This window comes from Mirounga angustirostris, unplaced genomic scaffold (assembly GCF_029215605.1).
Source record: "Mirounga angustirostris isolate CCGP_5_RB_7025 unplaced genomic scaffold, mMirAng1.0.hap1 SCAF_15, whole genome shotgun sequence".
Classification (NCBI taxonomy): domain Eukaryota; kingdom Metazoa; phylum Chordata; class Mammalia; order Carnivora; family Phocidae; genus Mirounga; species Mirounga angustirostris.
The window spans coordinates 92,842,850-92,860,348 of NW_026991723.1; the positions used below are offsets into that span (position 1 = coordinate 92,842,850).

A 17,499-nucleotide genomic window follows, 5' to 3' on the forward strand; every position below is an offset into this window, starting at 1 on the left:
CGCCTGAGCAAGGCGTTTCCGGCCATTGTGCAGAGCTGGGCTGGCTCAGGAAGCTGCGATCCCCAGGAGGGGCCTGGCGGGGCTGCCGTGGGCTCTGGGGCATCCTGGCTGAGAGGCTGGCTGGCGTCATCTGGACCAGGATGGCGGTCTGTGGCACCGATACCCCAGACTTGGGGTGACCCCCTCACCTGGTGCCTGCTCAGAAGCTGCGGACAGAATTGCTAGACTGGGGAGAGGCCCTGCCCCGGGAGGGGCACAGGGACACCTTCACATGGTCACACTCGGCTGCAAGTGGGGAATGCCGAGCATCCCCAGAACAGGGATGGGGTGTTGATGGAGAATGCACAGAGGGTCAAAGACACCCAGCTCGGCTCACCAGGGACTGCTCTAATCCTAGAACAGGGTGGGGAGACAGTGAGCAGGGGCCAGCTGTGTGCATGGCTCAGGGTGGCCTGGATTCTAAACCCAGCTCCACCATGGTCAGATGACCTGGAGGGGCACTTGCCTCTCTGAACCCCAGTCCACTCCTGGCACAGTGGGGGCCGAGGAGGAACCCTGAGATTTACCACAGGGCGGCTGATCATTATCATTATGGACAAAGGACACTGGGCCTAGAGAGGATGGGGGTTTGCCCAGGATTGCCCGGGACCCAAGGATCCTGAACACGCAGCCACAGACCAGACCCCAGCTGCCCCCAAGCTGGTGGAGGGGCCCTGCCCTGCTGGTCCTGGCCTCAGCTCCTGCACTGGGGAGCAGAGTGGGCAGCGAGGCTGGAGACATTTCTCAGGCTCTGAGGTGGGACAGCGAGACGTTCTGCAGGGCAGGACGTCCAGGAGAGGTACAGGCTCCCTTGGGGTCCAGATTTGACCTCTGGCTCCAAGTCTGCAGAGGGGGGACAGCCCACAGGCTGCGTGACATCCCCAGAGAGCCTCCTGGGGCCTCAGTTCAGCTATGAGCCAGCCGAGAGGGGACCACAAGGTCCACATCCGCCCGTGCCCTTCCTATTCCGTCCCAGGGTACTGGCAGGACCGGAGTGGCCCCTCCAGCCTTCCTGGCGCTGGGCAGGGGTGGCGTGATCAGAAACCACTGGCTTGGGAGGTAGTTTGGGGCAGCTCCTCAAACAGTCAGCACAGAGCTGTCACCCCACACGGCAACCTCACTGCCAGGTCTATCTCTGAGGGAGACGAACACACGAGGCCACGCGAAAATTTGCACAAGTGTTCACAGAAGCAGGGTTCACAACAGCCAAAGGGTAGAAACCACCCAAGTGCCCCTCAACTGGGGGCCCCATACACAGGCTGAGGCAGACACACACGGACACGCACGGACACGGACATGCACGGACACACGTGGACGTGCATGGACACGCGTGAACACGGACACGCACACCCAAGGACACACACAGACACGCACGGACTCGCATGGACACATGTGGACATGCACGCTCACGGACACACACACGGACACGCGTGGACATGGACACGCACGGACACGCGCTGCGGCGTGCACAAGCCTCGGAGACAGCAGGCTGAGTGAGAGGAGCCAGACGCCAAGGCAGCCACACAGCATGGGATTCCACTTGTGCGACCTTCCAGAACAGACACAGCCAGAGACAGACAGTACAAGGGCGGTGGCCTCAGGCTGGGGGTGGGGACGGGACCCGAGGGGTGGGGGGATGACCGCTAAGAGGTTGGGGGTGCTTTTGAGGCAATGGAAATGCTCTGAAAGCGGCCGGGACAGTGGGCGCTGGGCTGACACTGGACTAAGAGTCACTGCCTTGCATGGTTGAAACGGGTGTGCGGGGCGCTGGGCAAGCTCCTACTCCATGAAGCTGCTGGTGCTAGAGAGGAGAAGCCAGCAGCCGCCTCTGCGGACTCACAGCCCCACTGCAGGCCCCCTGCAGCCCCGCCTGAGGTCATGCAGCCGTGGGGCCCAGCCAGGCCGGGCACAGTGCCCACTTGCTTTTGCCCTGCTGCCTCTGGGAGCTGTGCTTTCGCTTAACAGGGAGGCGCAGGGCAGCACGTGGGGACAGGGTGCCCAGCAGGCAAAGGGGCATGGAGGGAGGCATTCCTGCTGGCATCCCGGCCTGGTGGGGGTCTCTGTCCCCCGCACAGGTGGGCCTCGCTGGAGAGGATCTGCGGCCCTAACCAGGCAGGCAGGGGTGCTCCTTCCCCACACCACACGGTCCCTGGGCCAGGCTCCTGCCCTCTGGATCTCAGTGTACCCACAAGGGAGGCCCCATGGACCCTGAGACCCCAGGAGCCTTGCCGCCCAGGGACCAAGGTAGGCCTTGTGCCCCCTTCCCCCAGCAATGGGACATGTGAGTGTTTCACCAGGAAAGACCCAGACTAAATTTACGCCTGGGCCCGAGCACAGCCGGGGAGAGGTCAGGCCTGGCCCCCACCCTGGCCTCCTGACGCAGTTCCCCTTCCTGGAGTAGGGGGGGTTTCCATTGTTCTGGGGGCCTGGCTCCCAATCTGCCCGCACACTCACTTCCTGTTTCCTGGCTGAGAGGAAGCAGAGATTTCTGGCCCCTTTCCTTTCTCTCTTTACGTTTTTAAGGATATTGAAAAATAATGATACTAACAGGCAACAACTTTGGAGCTGAGGTTGGGGACTGGGGGTGCCGGAGGCACCTGGGGCCCCCTTCCCCGGGCTCTGCACTTGGGGTCACAGGCCCCTTAGGCATCTGGTGGAGGCTCAGACCCCGCCTCCCCACACCCCAGGAAAGGCCCAGCACAAACTGCCCAACTTGGTGGGGTTCAGAGGCCTCCGGACCCACCCCAGGGCTCCCAGACCCTCCATGGCCTGATCTGACACATAGGGAAACTGAGGCCAGGAAGCCTTCAGGCTCCTAATGCCCCTGACTTCACTGGTGCCCACAACAACCCCGAGGGTGTCACTTGGGCTCCTAGGGAGGGGAACTCCCACGCCCCTGTCAGCGGCTCCAGACTCCACTGGCCCTGGGATGATGGGCAGTCACAGATGGGGTGCCAGCAGGCGGCCTGGGGGGCTGTCCCCCACGGCCAGCCTGCCCTGCCCTGGGTTAGAGGTCAGGCTCTGCCAGTGACAGTCTCTGTGGCCCTGTAAGGTCATTCCTCCTCCATAAACGGGGTCAGATCCTGGCCCCAGGCTCACTCACAGGGGAAGCAGAAGTACGCAGCAAGGTGCCAACAGGCCTCAGTGGTCTCTCCTGTTAGCTTCAGAGCTCCTGGCTCCCCGCTCTCCCTAAGTGGGCAGGGCGGCGGGACAGGATGGCCCCCTCAGGCAGGGCTGGACCCTGGCCCACTCCGTCAACCTGCCCCCTTCTCAGGAGCTTCCCTTTCCGTCCCAGGAGATAAAGTGTTTTTTCCCCTCCGCATTGATGGCCGCCCCATCCGCCAGGCTTGGCAAATTGCAGCCCGACTCTGAGTGGGGCTTCCGTCCAGGGAGCCGGGGGGGGCAGGTCCCCCTTCCTCAGGCCCCACAAAGGAGGGAGCCCCAAGGGGGTGGGGGCGGCCTCCACGGCCCGGAGGAGCCTGGGTTCCAGGCGAAGCTGGCACTGGGACAAACTGGGGCTTTGGGGCTAGGGACCCCAAAGGTGACCGTCCAGGGCCCGGCCACAGCGCTGAGCAGGTCGGTGGTGGGGGGGTGGTGCTGGGGTTGGCCCGACCACAAATGCCCACCCTGGGAGCTTCCAAGCAGGATCCAGTGCCCACCTTGACCCCAACCTGGCCAACAGCCCCAGCACGGAGGAGGTGAACGCTTCATGGAGGCTCCTGGGAGCTGGGACACACTGCACACTCACAGCAGAAGTGACCCAGGGGTCCCCCTAAGCTCATTCCCCAGTGGGTGGCCCCTTCTCTCTCCGCTGCCCAGACTCAGCGCCCTGGGACGTTCACTGTGCCTGCAGCTAGCAGGCTGCTCAGCCGAGCTGAAGCCCGGAGCTTGGCGCCCTTGGGACTCCCACGTGCCCCATGACTGGCTCTCACCCCACCCAGCTGTCTCGTCTATAGAATGAGTCTTTCTCCCTACATTAAAGAGAGAACAATACAGCGATACCCCTGAAAGTCATCAGAATGGCTAAAATCAGACCCTAGGCAGTAGCAAGTGCCAACAAGGGCGTGAGGCCCCGGAACCCCCAGCACTCGGGGGGTGACCTGGAGCTCTGCTGGGCAGTCCCCGGCATCGTGAGTCTCCTGGGACCAGCAATTCTCCCAGAGACAGGCCCAGGTATCGGCACCCAGGAGAAATGCCAAAAGGCCGGCACAAGAATGTCCACAGCAACACGGCTGGTAACAGCCAAAGCCAGCGGTGTGCGTGCGGCTCTGCTCTCCCCGTGAACACAGGCTGCCCAGCGGACGGGCAAGCCGCCGCGGCCAACTACACAGAGGCACCGAGCGTCCACAGACCCGCCGTGGAGTGGGACAGGCCAGACACACGGGGGCACCGCGCAACACCGTGTACTGAAAGCTGTGGGAGTGGAGGCTGGGGCGCCTGGGCTGGGACGGGGGCATCTCCTGGAGGGGCGCCGGTTTCCCACGCACGCTCACCCCCACGCACATCTCCACGGCAGTGCACACGGGCAGGCCGCCTCTGGGCGGGGTGGAGGCGGGTGGCCCACAGGGCCTGTCCCAGCCCTTGGCACCCCTGCTAGGGGCCAGCTCTGTCCCCGTGTGAGCGAGGCAAATGCGGTCCATCTGGGCTGCATGGAGCTGGTGCTCAGGGAGGGCCCCGAGTGTGAGGGATCAGACGTGGTCCCCAGTGCCGTGGGAAGCCCTCAGTTGTGCTTAGGGAGGGAAGTCACATGACCCGAAGTCGCCCTTCACGAAGAACTGGGGAGCGGTCAGGGGTGCCCCGCAGGCTGAGGAGGAGGCCCCCCGGTCAGGAAGCATGGTGGCCCAGACCAGAATGGGACAGCAGCAGGAGGGACGTGTTCTGGAGGCCGAGCCCATGGGGACCCAAAGATGGGGCAAAGGCGGTGTCCTGGGCCTCCGGCCTGAGCAGCGGTGGACCTGCAGCCGGAAGGTTGTCGTGACTGCATGGACAGTCCCCAGCAAGTGGGGCGCGGGAGGCAGCCAGAAGGAACCAGGCCTCCCCCCAGGGTCTCCTGCTGCTCGGGCCCCCCTGGGCTCCCCATCCAGGGCTCCCATTTCCCACTGGCTGATCCTGGACGAGCACGTTCCCCTGTGGGCCTCAGTTGTGTTATCTGAAGGTAATTTCGTGAGTGCGGTGCATGGGCACTTCCGGGAGGCACACCGAGCAGGGGGCAGCCGGCAGTGAAGACCCCAGGCTCCCTAGAAAACCTCTGGTTCCTTTGGGACCCCACCCAACTCAGGTGTAGACAGCTGACGGGGCCCAGGGGTACCCAGCCCCCACTGGGGACAGGTCACCGGGCCAGGCGCATCCCTCGGTGAAGGCTCAGCACATCTGGCGAGAAGCCGGACCCGGCCGTGGCCGACAGAGCCACCCTATCCTGAGGCCAGCAGCTGCTCCAGGGTAAACAGGAAGCCCCATCTCTCCCCTGCTCGTTGCTCTGCTCTCTCCTTCCTGCAGCCCAGCTCACAGGCCTCCTCGCCCGGTGCCCCTCTGCCTCAAGCCGCCTGACATGCCTACGCCGGCCTCTGCTGGGGGCCCGGTCTACCCTCTCCTGGGGCTGCAGAGACCCGAAGGTCAGTGGTGAGGGGTCCCAAGGGGGTCCCAGGAGGACCACAGAGGCCCTGGCGGAGTTCTGCTGCGCCCCACTGCCTGACCAGCACGCTCAGGGAAGGTAAGGCAGCGAGACTGCTTTCCAATCAACTTCAGACCATTCACGGATAGGCCGGGAGGCAGCTGCAACCATCCAGCCCTACTGACCACGGGGTGGATGGGGAAACTGAGGCCCGGAGCCTCCAGCAACAGAAAGCAAACCTGGGACCAGTTTCCCCCAGTCTTGGACGCCCTGCCGGAAGCTGGCCAGGCGCTAGGCCCAGGTCTCTGAGCTGCCCAGGTGTGGACAGCGGACTGCTGGGCCCACCCTGCCCTCAGGGGACGCAGGCCCAGGTCAGAGGCAGCACTGACTCCTTCCAAAGATGACTCCCCGCGGGCAGGCCCTGTGATCCAGGACCCTAAACAGGGGCCATCGGAGGTGGGAGGAGGCATTGCCTCTCGCGGGAGGGAGGGTGGTCCCGGCCTGCCCCAGGTGGAGCCCCCTTCCACCCATCCAGCACCCCGGGGTGGGCCTGTGGGGCCGAAAGTACGCCTCACCCCTCTCAAGGCCCCCAGGACCTCCTGGAGTCCAAGAAGGTGTCAGCTTCCATCTCTGTCCTCCACCTGTACCCTGCCCCCAGGCAGACCCCGAGGAGCTGAGCCCCCGTTTAGGGCAGGAGCCTAGCCCTCCTCCCGCACCTGCCCTGAGGCTCTAGGGGTCTGAGAGTGGAGAGCCCCGCGGGGTGTAAGTGACAATCAGGCGAGGCTGCTCGCTTGGCGCCCTGATCCAAAGCCCGCTTTCCGTGGATTGGTTCTGATCTCAGTTCGGGGAGGGGCTGGAGGCAGGGCAGAGCGGGTCAGGAGGGAAGCGCAGATCCGTGGGGGACCCACAAGGCTGGGCAGCAGGCGGAGTTGGCGCCCCACCCTGGCTGGCACCCAGGGGCCGGGGAGACCAGCTTTCTTCCTTCTCGCCTCTGTGCTCTGGGGCATCTTTCCAGAAAGTTCCCTAACACGCCCAAGCTTTAAAGGGGGGGCTGAGCCATTCACCGTCCACATATTTGGCTCATTAGCTACTCCCATGTCAGCCCACCCCCTGGCAGGGAAGGTCTGAGGACTGGGGGCTGCCCCCTGAGGGAGGCATTCTCTGAGAAAAGAAAGCAGCTGTCTTGGTCCTGACTCCTTCCAGCCCTGCTCTGCCTCGCTGCTCACCTGGGGCAAGTCTTTTCCCTCTCCTGGGCCTCAGTTTCCCCGTCTGTACACAAAAGAGGCTAGCTGCAGCCGGCCCTGATGTCTGCAGGGGCTTGGAGGCCATCTCTGGGTGTGGGTCTGGGTGGGGTGGGCAGAGGGGGCAGAGCTCCTGTGCCCGAGGTCCCCCAGCCCTGTGCCCGCGGCAGACCCTCCCCAAACCATGGAGATGAGGAGGAGGCTGGTCCTTCTTGCTCTCAGCATTCCTTTGGGGGATTTTCCAAGCTGCTCCTCCTTCCTCCCTCTTGGCCAGGACACCGAGCTGGGTGGGCCGGAGGGAGGTAAGGGCAAGCAGAGGGTGTTCCCGGCTGTGGGTGGGCAGGGGCTGACCCCAGAGCAGGGCGCGAACCCCCAGGACAACCAGCAATGGTTTAGAGTGGCCCTGCCTGATCAGGGACCCTTGGCCAGCTGTGTGGTCCGGCTGCATCCTCAGCAGCTGCCCGGCTCCCCTTGGGTCCCCACCTACCCACGATCACAGCAACTGATGCCCAGCCTGTGGGTCCCCAGCACCGCCTAAATGAGGAAACCGGGAGTCAGTCCAAGGGCTGGGGGCGAACCACAGGGCCAAATGAAGGAAGCACCCCCTGTGGCCACCCAAAGGCCCCTGCACTCCTCCATCTCCCACCCCAGCCCTGGCACCCCTCAGCCTGCTAGAGGCCGAGGGAGGAGAGACGGCCCAAGGACGTGCTCTGCCTGCCCCCAGGAGAGAACCCCTGCGGGTGCACTTCCAGGAACAGGGGGCTCAATGTCCCCCTGGGGTAGCCCCTTCCTGGAGAAGGCCTTAGTCTCTGGGCTGACGACCGCTCCTCCCTGGCACCCCCTCCCCCCGAGCCACTCTGGGCCCCAGGGACGCATGCAGCAGGCTGTTCTCTGACCACCAGCCTACCTTGCCCATCCCCAGGTCTCTTCTGGCTGGGTGCCCCCTCCCAGGGTGGGGGGTCCCTCCAGATTCCCACGCTGGGCATACATATCTGGGGGTGCAGGTGCCTGCCCTGGGGGAGAGTCCAGGGTCACAGAACAAACAGTCCCTCCTGTGGAGCTCCAGTAACATGGCCAAGGGGCCCAGCAGGTGGCTTCCCAGTGTGCCACGTCCTCCGTCACACGCTGAGACCAGCAGGTCCCAGGGTCGCCAGCCGGGCCTGTGCCTGGTCTCTGGCTGCTTTGGAGTTAGACTCTGAAATCCCAGGGGACCGCTCCCCCACCCCTGCCCACAGCTCGGCCAGGCCACCCCCTTGATGGCCCCCACCCATCCCTGGGCCTCCTGTTTGTTCGCTGACAGCTCCCTGTTATCAGCGAGGAACACACACAGGAAGTCCGGCCGGGAAGGGCCCATCCCAATCCTGATTTACACGGGATGGAGCATAAAAAGCCGCCCTTCCTCGCCCCGGGAGGAGCCTCCCTGCCCTGAGCCGGCTGTCCCACACAGCCCAGCTGGAAGCTCCAGTGGTCAGGCCAGGCAGGCGGCCTCCGGAGGCACCTTGGGGCGGCCGGAGACGGGGAGGATCCACCTCTGGGCTGAGCAGGCCGCGATGGGGGCCGTGGCCAAGCCTGGGCCCGGGCCGTATCAGGTATGGCAGGGGTGGCCTTGGGGGGCAGGGAGCGGGCCGAGCAGGGCGGGCACCCCCTTGGCTCCCACCGACCCTCGGACCACAGCACGTGTCACCTGGGTGCGCCCACTCTGCACCCCGCTTTCCGGGCACCATCTCGTTCTTCTCCCTAATGGTGCCATTCCCACTGCATGGAGGACACTCGGGACCCTTGGCCAAGGGCACCCATTGCGGATGGCCCAGTCTAGACCGACTCTGACCTGCCCAACAGGGACACTTAGCCCTGGGGGGCCCAGCAGCTACTGTGACCCCTGAGAGGAGAAGCCGGATGCGACCTGTGGCCTTCCCCTCCACACACCCTCCTGGCAGTCTCTGCCATCCTGGAGGGGCCCCTAAGGTGGCTCGGCTGTCCTCTCAGAGCCGGGGGTCCCAGGGCCATCCCCCAAGGGTGGGCAAGCACTCCCAATGTGGGTCTGGAGGGGAGGCAGAGGGGGCTTCATGCAGAGGAAGCCCAAAGCCAACTCTGCAGCCAGGATGAGCCGTGCTCCTTGGGCACACAGCACACGGGACCAGGGGAGCCCCCCACTTCCTGCTGGGCTGGCTTCGGGGGCATGGGTGGGGTCCTCAGGCAGAGGGACAGCCCACCTCGGACCCTGGGAGAGCCCCTGCTCCCCCTCTCCCCCCCACCCAGAGTGCCCGAGTCCCCACCCAAAGACCCCCCAGCCCACATGGAGGCCTTTTCGGCTTCCACAGCTCCTGTGTTGCCACGGCCACGGCAGTGGTCTGTCTGGGGAGCCCCGTGGCTCAGATGAAGAAGCAGACATGAGGCCTCAGCCCGGGGTTAGCAGCAGAGTGAGGACCAGAGACCCAGCTAGGCTGCAGGGCTCAGAGGCTCAGGGACAGGATGGGGGCAGGGGACTGGGTGAGGAAGGTCTTGCCTAGGACTGGCTCTTAAATTTCACTGCCTGGGTCTGAGGGAGGGCTGCCCTGCTCGGGTTTGGGGGCCAGGGGACCTGAAGTCCTTCAGTGGCAGGACCCCGCTCTCACGATTACAGGTGTCCCAGTCACAGCCACCCCAGCTGCCCTCAGACCATCTGCTGGGGACTTCCAGGGCCCTCTCATTCTGGGGGCTTCTGTCCAGCCATCTGGGTCCCCTCCTGTCCTTTAGCTCCCACGCACCAAAGTGGGCCCTAGCCTGACAGCCCACAGCCATTGGCTCTGCAAGAAGCCCTCCCCTTCCCCCAAAAAGGACCCTTAGCCAGCACCCTGGGCTTTGCAGACTTTCAGCGTCATGCCCAGCAGTCTGTCCATCCCCATCTCCTGGGACCCAAGCAGGTGTGTCTCTCCCTCCAGGCTGAGGGTGTGAGCCACAGGCAGAACACGGAAAGACCCATTTGGCTTCGGCCATCATGGGGGTGGAGGCCTGTTAGGCCACGCGCAGGCTGAGGCCCCACAGGGGCACAGAGCCTGGCCCCCTTCCCAGCCCCTGGACATCAGGGTGACCAAGGCGGTGAGCTAACCCACACTACATCTCTGACCTGCAGACTCTGGCACAAGAGAAGTGCAGGGAGCCCCCACCAGCCAGAAGAGCAGCGGCCACCGCTGTCCAGGGGATGACAGAGCCCCCTTCTCCAGGTGAGCCCCACAGCAAGCTTCAGATGCTCTGGGCACGAGCAGGGCGTCCGGCTGGGCCTGGGAACGTTCTACACACACATGCACTTAGGTGACCGCGGCCCAGGCTCCGCTGAGGGGGGCAGGCCCCGCACCTCGCACATGATGAGGGCCGTGATAATCATGGTGTGGACGTGACCGAAATAATACTAGAGGCCCCGGGTGGGGCGTGCCTGCACCTGGTTCCCGCCACCTCCCTTGGTGGGGACTGCTGCCACGAGGGACTGCTTTAGCCCTGGTGACAAATGCAGAAATGGAGCCCAGGAGTCCCCGGTGGTGGCCACAGGGCCAGAGGGACTCCCTGGGGGCCCACGGGACACCCAGGGGTGGTCCTGACTGTCCTGAACGAAGGGGGGTGCCCAGTGGGAGTCCCGCAGAGCCCCTAAGCGGGCACACTGGTTGGCAGGTGGCACCTAGGATCCAGCCAGGCTCTGCCACGTCACAGCTCTGTGTGATCTCGTGTAAATACGGGGTGCCCGAGCCTTGGGGGTCACTATGTTCACCCTACGGCGACCGCAAGGTGGTGGTCAGCTAGAGCCCCTGGTGCCTAGTGAGCTGGCCACCCCGTGGTGATGGCCATCCGCAGGGTTTGGTGCTCAGCCTGGGAGGTCGAGAACCCGCCCCCCGTCCCCCCCGCCCCCCCGGCGAGAGCGGGCTCCCCGCGCGGCCCCGGGCACCTGACCCGCGTGCCCGTCCTGCGTCCCCTGCGTCCTGCGGCGGGGCCTCGGAGCGGGCTCGGGAGGGGCGGCGCGCTCAGGCGGGCGCGCGTCTGGAGTCCTGGGCTCCGGCTGACTCGCTGCCCTGCCCGCGGGGCGCCGTCCGCCGCGGGCCTCAGTATCCCCGTCTGCGCAATGGGGGCGGGCGGGGGGCTCCGAGCCCACCCGGGGCGGGCCGGGGGCGGGGCCGGGGCGGGGCGGCGGGCGGGGCCGGGGCCCCTCGGCGCGCGGTGGCGGCGGCGGCGGCGGCGCGTGCGCGCCCGGCTCGGGCGGTGAGTGCGGAGGGAGCGAGCGCCGGGCCGGGGGGCGCGGGGAGCGCCGAGGGCGGGGTCTGCTCGCCGCGCGCTGGGGGCGGGGTGGTCGGGGGCCTGGGCGCGCGCGGAGCTGGGGGGCGACGCGGAGCGACCGCGGGGAGCCGAGAGGTGAGCGGGCCGGGGGCGCCGGGGCTGCCGCGCGGGGACACGACCCCCAGCCCTGCCCGGATCCGGCGCCGGGTCCGGAGAATGGGCCCAGCGGCCTTCGGAAAGGGCGCCCCCTACCGGTAACAGGCGACGAGCCAGGCCGCGCGGGGGGCCGGGGCCGGGGGCGCCGCAGCCCCTCACCCGCGTGCGGGCCCTGAGCGTCCCCCAGGGCCCGGCTCAGGGCCTCGCAGGCCCCAGACCCCGTGTCTCTCTCCATCCTCACCCCCACCCCACAGATCGGCGTGCAGGGGGAGGGGAGGCTTGGGGCCGGCGGCGGAGAGGACGCTTCCCCAATGTCCTGTCACCCCGCCTTTCCGTCCTCCCAGGGTCCTAACGTCCAGACCACCCCTCCCGCTGGAAGGGGGGAGCCCCGGCCGCCGCTTTGCGGCGAGTCAGGCCCCTCCTTCTGCGGACCCAGCCCTCCGGGGTGGGCGCTGCGGGGACGCAGCGCGGGCAGGTGGGAGGGAAGGTGGTGGGCTGGGCTCCTGCTGACCCTCGGGGAGGATGGGACAGTACTGCTCATCGACCTGAGGCGCTGCGGCCACCCCCGCCCCAGCTGGGCTGCAAAGGGAAATGAGACTCTGCCAGCCCAGCACAGGCTGGGCAGTGCCATGGGCCTCCGGTGGCCCCGGAGAAAGCCTGGCTTAAAATACTGAGTCTCTCCTCTCTCAAAGCATGATCCCCTCTGACACCGCTGTCAATGAGTAGGGGAGGTGCTGGGGTGGATACCTGGCGGGGCGGGGTGGGGGTGGGGGGACAGTTACACATCTGCAAGAGATGAGCCTCCCCCAACGGGGCACCGAGTGCAAGCAAGCACATGTTCTTCTGCCCAGCCCCCCGGGCCCTGGGGCCACCTCTGCCTTCCCAGGGTCTGCTCCCCAGTGTCACCTGTTCCCATCCCTTCAATTCTTGCCTAGACCCCCAGGAGTGCCCCCTAATAGTGTGCACCCCCCAGCGTCCACTCCCAGAGGTCCTCTTCCCAAGCTGGCTCACAGGACATGCCCCTGCCACCAAACTAAGTCCCAACACCTTGGCTTCCCTTCTTGGGCCACCACAGTGAACAGGGGGTGCAGGGAGGACTCTCCTCCAGCTGCCTCACATGGGGCCGTGGGCCAGAGCAAGGACCCCACTCCCAGCCGACTGCGTAGACCCATCGTGGTATCACTCTCCCCTGGGGGTTGGGCTTGGCAGGCCTGAGGGCTCAGCAATGGCTCACGGCTCACGGGGGTCACTCTTGATGGGACCAGCTGTCAGCTGGAGGAGGGGCCTTTGAGACCGTAGTGGTGTCTTTGAGAAAACCGAGTCCCAGAGAAGGGGGCGACCCTACCCTGATTCTACCTCCTGCCACACGGAAGTCCAGCTGTCTTCCATGTCCTTCCTGCTGGATGCCCTGCAGGGCCAGGGGCTGCCCACCTGGGCGGAACCCCGCCCCCTGGGGGCCTCGGGTGCGGTGCCTGGAGCGCCCCGTCTCCCCAGATGCTTGGCCGCACATGTGGACACCTCCCCCTCCCCCCACCTCACAGGCCCCTCGGCACGTTGCGGACCATTAATTCTGGGCTGGGTTTTCCCACATTCCCAGGAATGCTTTCCCGGGTCCCTGGCGTCCATCCCCAGAAGAGAGGGATGGCATTTGGCTCCACTGGCATGTGGGGTGGGGAGGGCTGCTCCAGGCCCCTCCCCCCCACCCGGTCCCAGGAGCCCTGGAGCAGACCAGTCAGACCCCAGGGTAGGGTGACCCCCTCCCACGCAGGCTCTGCCGCACTCTGAGAAGGACCATATGGCCCCTCATGCTGAGCTCCTGCACCCCCTCATAGACTCCCATGCCACCCCCGTGGCTGGCTCCCCATTTGGCAGATGAGGACACTGAAGGCCAGAAGGACCAAGCCATCTGGGCTGGGTTCCAGCTCGGCCCACTACCACCCGGTCGGCAGAACTGGGCTGGGAGACCACCCTGCCACGACACGAGGGCACTAAACCCAGCCAGGGGAGGGAGAACTGGTCCAGAGGCTTCCCCTGGGCCCCCACCTTCCCAAGTGAACGTTGCTGGAGCTGCGGCTGCCTTCAGGCTCACCCAGACCAAGCTGCTGCATCCTCGCCCTTCTGGGGTTCTGGGCTGTTTGTGTGGGCCAGAGGGCTGGCCTCCCTTGTGAGGCGGTGGGAGGAAGGGGCGGCTGCCACGGCCCTTGGGGGCTCCTGCGGGCACGAGGCTGCAGTGGGAGGCCCTAGCAAAGCGGCTGAGCTGGGCAGGTGTCCCAGAGCCAGGGACCGGGCTCTGCCAGAGGCACGGGCTCAAGGAGGGATCTGCAGAGGGGCTTATGGGGGTGCCTTGTGCTTCAGGCCCCCCTGAGGAGAAGGCCATCCCCCCTGCAGACACGGGCCATGTTCACCTCCAGGGAGCTGCTGCTGGTGTGGTTCCTGGTGCTGGCAGTGGGTGGCACTGAGCACGTCTTCCGGCCTGGGTGAGTCAGAGCGTGGGGGACTCGGGCTCTGGGTGCTGCAGCGGTGGGGGTGGGCAGCCAGGAGCCCTCAGGCCACCCCCAGGACTGGGGGTGGGGGGCATGGCTCTTCCTTGCAGTTCTTGCTGAGGGTCCTTCCTGTGGTGACGCCGGGAAGCCCCTTCCCCAGATTCTTGGCTCCCTTGGCTCCAGGGCTGGAAGGCTCTGGGCTCTGGGCTGGGAGCTGTGGGACTGACTTGCTGGTGCCCCCACCTCTTTAGCCGCAGGGTGTGTGCCGTCGGGGCTCCCAGGGGCCCCGAGTCAGAGTCTTTCGTGCAGCGAGTGTACCAACCCTTCCTCACCACCTGTGACGGGCACCGAGCCTGCAGCACCTACCGGTGAGCGCCCCCTGCCCCCTGCAGCTCCCCCGCCTGCCACACATCAGCCCTGAGCCCCAGGAGGGCCATGCACCCCAAGGTGGGAAACCCGGGCCCACGTCCAAATGGATGGCGGAGGCTGATGCCTGTTTTGACTCAGGCAGTCTCGGTCCCAGGATGTGGCTGTAGTAATCTCAGACGTCATCCCGTCCTGCTCCTCCACCCTCATCTTTGCGGGGCTCGCCCAGCCTGTCCGCTACCCTCTGCTTTCGGGGTGCTGGCTGTAAGTTCTTATCCATTTGAGATGATCCCTGCCTCGCCAGAACCTGCCCCTGAGCTCCGGTGGGCACCCCTCCCCCCATGACAGCCCCCGATGGTCACAGGTGGCGACTGTAATGCCACATCCCCAGGCCGCCCCGCGCCCAGCCGACCGCCAGCATGAGGGGCGTGGTCTCCTCCGGCGCTCAGCTGTGGAAACGTGGCTTAAAGAGATTTCGTGGTCTGTGGGGTTTTCGGAGACCTTCCTGTGGGATATCCCCCTGCTGGCCAAGAAGGTGGGGGCGGAGGGGGTGGGGCCCTGTTCCCTGCCCCTTCCACTAAGCCGCTAGGCCAAGGAGGGGTCGGTAAAGCCCCATTAGTGAGTGCCCCTTCCCCACCTGCGCAGGGGAGGGGCCGGGAGTCCAGGACGCGGAGGCTGCCCATGGCTTGAGCAGGGCTGGTAGGGAGCGCCCTTGGCGTCCAGGGGCCCAGTGCCCAGGGAGGGAAGGTGGGGTGAGGAACTGGGGAGCCCGGCCCGTACTGCTGATGACCCCCTGCCCTACCCACCCCACAGGACCGTCTACAGGACTGCCTACCGCCGCAGCCCTGGGCCCGCCGCCCCCAGGCCTCGCTACGCCTGCTGCCCCGGCTGGAAGAGGACCGACGGGCTCCCCAGGGCCTGTGGAGCAGGTGAGAGGTGCAGGGCCTTCCCCAGCTGCCCCCTGCAGGGCCCTGGGGACCCCCCTCCGTTTGTGACAGGCCTCCCCCTCAACAGCAATATGCCAGCCACCGTGCCAGAACGGAGGGAGCTGTGTCCAGCCAGGCCGCTGTCACTGCCCTGCAGGATGGCAGGGTGACACCTGCCAGACAGGTGAGGCTGCCTCCCGTCCTCCCGGAGGGGAAGGGTCCTCTGGGCCCCTTGCTGGGTGTCGGGGGTGGCCCATGAACAGGCGGGTGTTGAGGGGGCTCAGTGTGGGTGCCACTTCCTAGCTGACACCCCTTTTTCTGCAGACGTGGACGAGTGCAGGGCTGGAGGGGGCACCTGTCCCCAGCACTGCGTCAACACCGCGGGTAGTTACTGGTGCTGGTGTTGGGAAGGGCACAGCCCATCTGCAGATGGTGTGCTCTGCCTGCCCAAGACAGGGGCCCCCAGGGTAGCCCCGAACCCCACAACAGGTAAACTTCCCACATGCCCCCCCATCCTTGCTGCCATGCCTGGGAGGAGGGCCGGGCAGGGCCTGGGGAGGGGGTGGGCATCACCCTGCACGTCTGCGCTGGGTGCAGTGGGGGCTGCCGGAGGCCTCCCGCCCTGGGCTGCAGGCCATCTCCCTGACCCGGGCCTAAGTGGGGATCTTCCCCAGGGGACAGATGGGCGCTGCTTCCTTGGGGGCATTGTGGGGGAGGGTTGCCGAGAGGGGGCTCATCTCAGCCGGGAGAGGGGAAGACATGCCCCGGGGTCCTCTCCGTGTCCCTGCCCCCACAGCCAGGAGACGCCACACCTCCGCTGACGACGGGACATTATTACTTTTGGTACGCGCTGTGACACTTCAAACTCGTACCGTGAGTAATAATGCGCTGTCGGCAGCCTGGCACCAAGAGCTCGACGTGGACCTCGGCTTGGACGGCTCAGCACCGCGGGGACCCTGGCGCCGAGGGGCGGGGCAGGGCGCACCTGCCGGGTCAGGGCCTGCTGACGTGGCCGGGCCGCCTGCCAGACCTCAGGCCAGCCTCGCTGCCTAGAATGGGCGTGGGTCTTGAGCCCGGTCTCCACGGCTGTGCCCCGCGCTTGGCCGAGGCCGAGAGGCCTCTGCGTGGGGAGAAGCCGGCCTGGGGTGTGGGGTGTGGAGCGGGGCCTGCCTGATCAGGGCTGGGATCTCCCCAGGCGTGGACAGCGCAGTCGAGGAGGAAGTGCAGAGACTTCGGTCAAGGGTGGACGTGCTGGAGCAGGTGAGGCCTGCCCCCCGCCCATCGTCTCCTGTGGTGTAGCTCAGACCCTCAGGGTGGTTGTGGGGTTCCGTGGGGGTGGCCCCAGGAAGGAGGCCTCCTGGGCACTGACAGCCCAGGCAGGGCTAGCAAGCCCGGGGGCCCCAGGACAGGAGGGCCAAGCTTGGCCGTGCCCCCCACAGGCAGCAGAGTGCCTGAAGCCAGGTCCAGCCCACCCCTACCTACCTTTGTCCCTGCGGACTTTCTATGGGGCCGTTGGCCTGAGGACCCCTTGGAAGCTCTGGTTCCCCCCCAGCCCCTCTGACCCGGGACCCCAGGCTTTGGGGACCACTGCAGGGCCGGTCACGAGGTGTCCATTGGCCCGTGCCCCCCGGCTCTCCTGGCACAGATGCTCCCTCTGGTGGACGTCCAGGGCCCTGCAGAGCCCTTACAGGCCACAGGGTTCCCTGAAAGCCTTGTGGAACAGAGAGGGTCCCTTCCGCCCACAGAAGCTGCAGCTGGTGCTGGCCCCGCTACATAGCCTGGCCTCGAGGGCCCTGGAGCATGGGCTCCCGGACCCCAGCAGCCTCCTGGCGCATTCCCTCCAGCAGCTGGACCGCATCGACTCTCTGAGCGAGCAGATCTCCCTCCTGGAGGAGCAGCTGGGGTCCTGTGAGTGCCACCCGGGAGCCTGGGACCTGGGGGAAGGAAGGTGGTGGGGAGCCGCGGCCTCTGACCTCAGCCCTTTGTCCGTCCGCAGGTTCCTGCGAGAAGGAGCTGTAACAGGCGGCCCAGGCCCCTGGCCCTGGCTATTGGGAGCCTTGCCCACTGCGCTAGGTCGGGCCGGAGGGGGACTTCGCGCCAAGGCGGGGCGGGAGGAGGGGTCCCCCTGGGTGTGATCCAGCCCCAGCCCGGCCAGCACCAGTGAGGGGGGCCGTGGCTCAGGGGAGGTACGAGGGTCTTGCTCACCGGGCAGCATGTTGGGGGCACCTCTGCTCCGTGTCAGAATAAAATGAAGGTTCAGGCGCTGCTGTGTCCTTGGTGGATTCTGGAGGGCATCCTGAGGCTGATGGGGGGGCCACCTGCTGGCTGGCAGGAGGGCAGAGGGGCAGCCGTGGGGCACAGAGGAGGGCTTCAGCCACACTGGGCCCTCCTCCTACACGGGCTCTTGGTCCTCCCTCTCCACAAGGGGCTAGAGC

At 66.3% G+C, this 17,499-nt stretch overlaps 1 protein-coding gene across 6 annotated transcripts; it reads left to right on the forward strand.

Annotated features, from left to right (window-relative positions):
• The first annotated feature begins 8,281 nt into the window (after positions 1-8,281).
• EGFL7 (EGF like domain multiple 7) lies at positions 8,282-17,326 on the forward strand. Of its 6 annotated transcripts, none has more exons than XR_010407598.1 (10): positions 8,282-8,480; positions 10,004-10,094; positions 13,678-13,766; positions 14,024-14,140; positions 14,952-15,067; positions 15,153-15,248; positions 15,389-15,553; positions 15,861-16,324; positions 16,810-16,972; positions 17,061-17,326. XR_010407598.1 is itself a non-coding variant. In XM_064579121.1 (10 exons), the coding sequence occupies exons 3-10, from the start codon at positions 13,687-13,689 to the stop codon at positions 17,081-17,083; spliced, it is 825 nt and encodes a 274-aa protein (XP_064435191.1). In that variant the 5' UTR covers positions 8,287-8,480; positions 10,004-10,094; positions 13,645-13,686; the 3' UTR covers positions 17,084-17,326. The 6 variants fall into 6 exon arrangements, 2 of the variants coding, with proteins under 2 accessions (XP_064435191.1, XP_064435190.1); XR_010407597.1 differs by having other exon boundaries at positions 8,284-8,480; positions 13,645-13,766; XM_064579121.1 differs by having other exon boundaries at positions 8,287-8,480; positions 13,645-13,766; positions 16,260-16,324.
• Positions 17,327-17,499: the final 173 nt, after the last annotated feature.

Bases quoted from the DNA above. Each gene is read 5' to 3' on its own strand.
- EGFL7 (XM_064579120.1), top strand. From the start codon at position 8,442: ATGGGGGCCGTGGCCAAGCCTGGGCCCGGGCCGTATCAG. The intron at 14,141-14,951 runs GTGAGCGCCCCC...CCCACCCCACAG, and splicing joins CGAGCCTGCAGCACCTACCG to GACCGTCTACAGGACTGCCT. The intron at 15,068-15,152 runs GTGAGAGGTGCA...CCCCCTCAACAG, and splicing joins CCCCAGGGCCTGTGGAGCAG to CAATATGCCAGCCACCGTGC.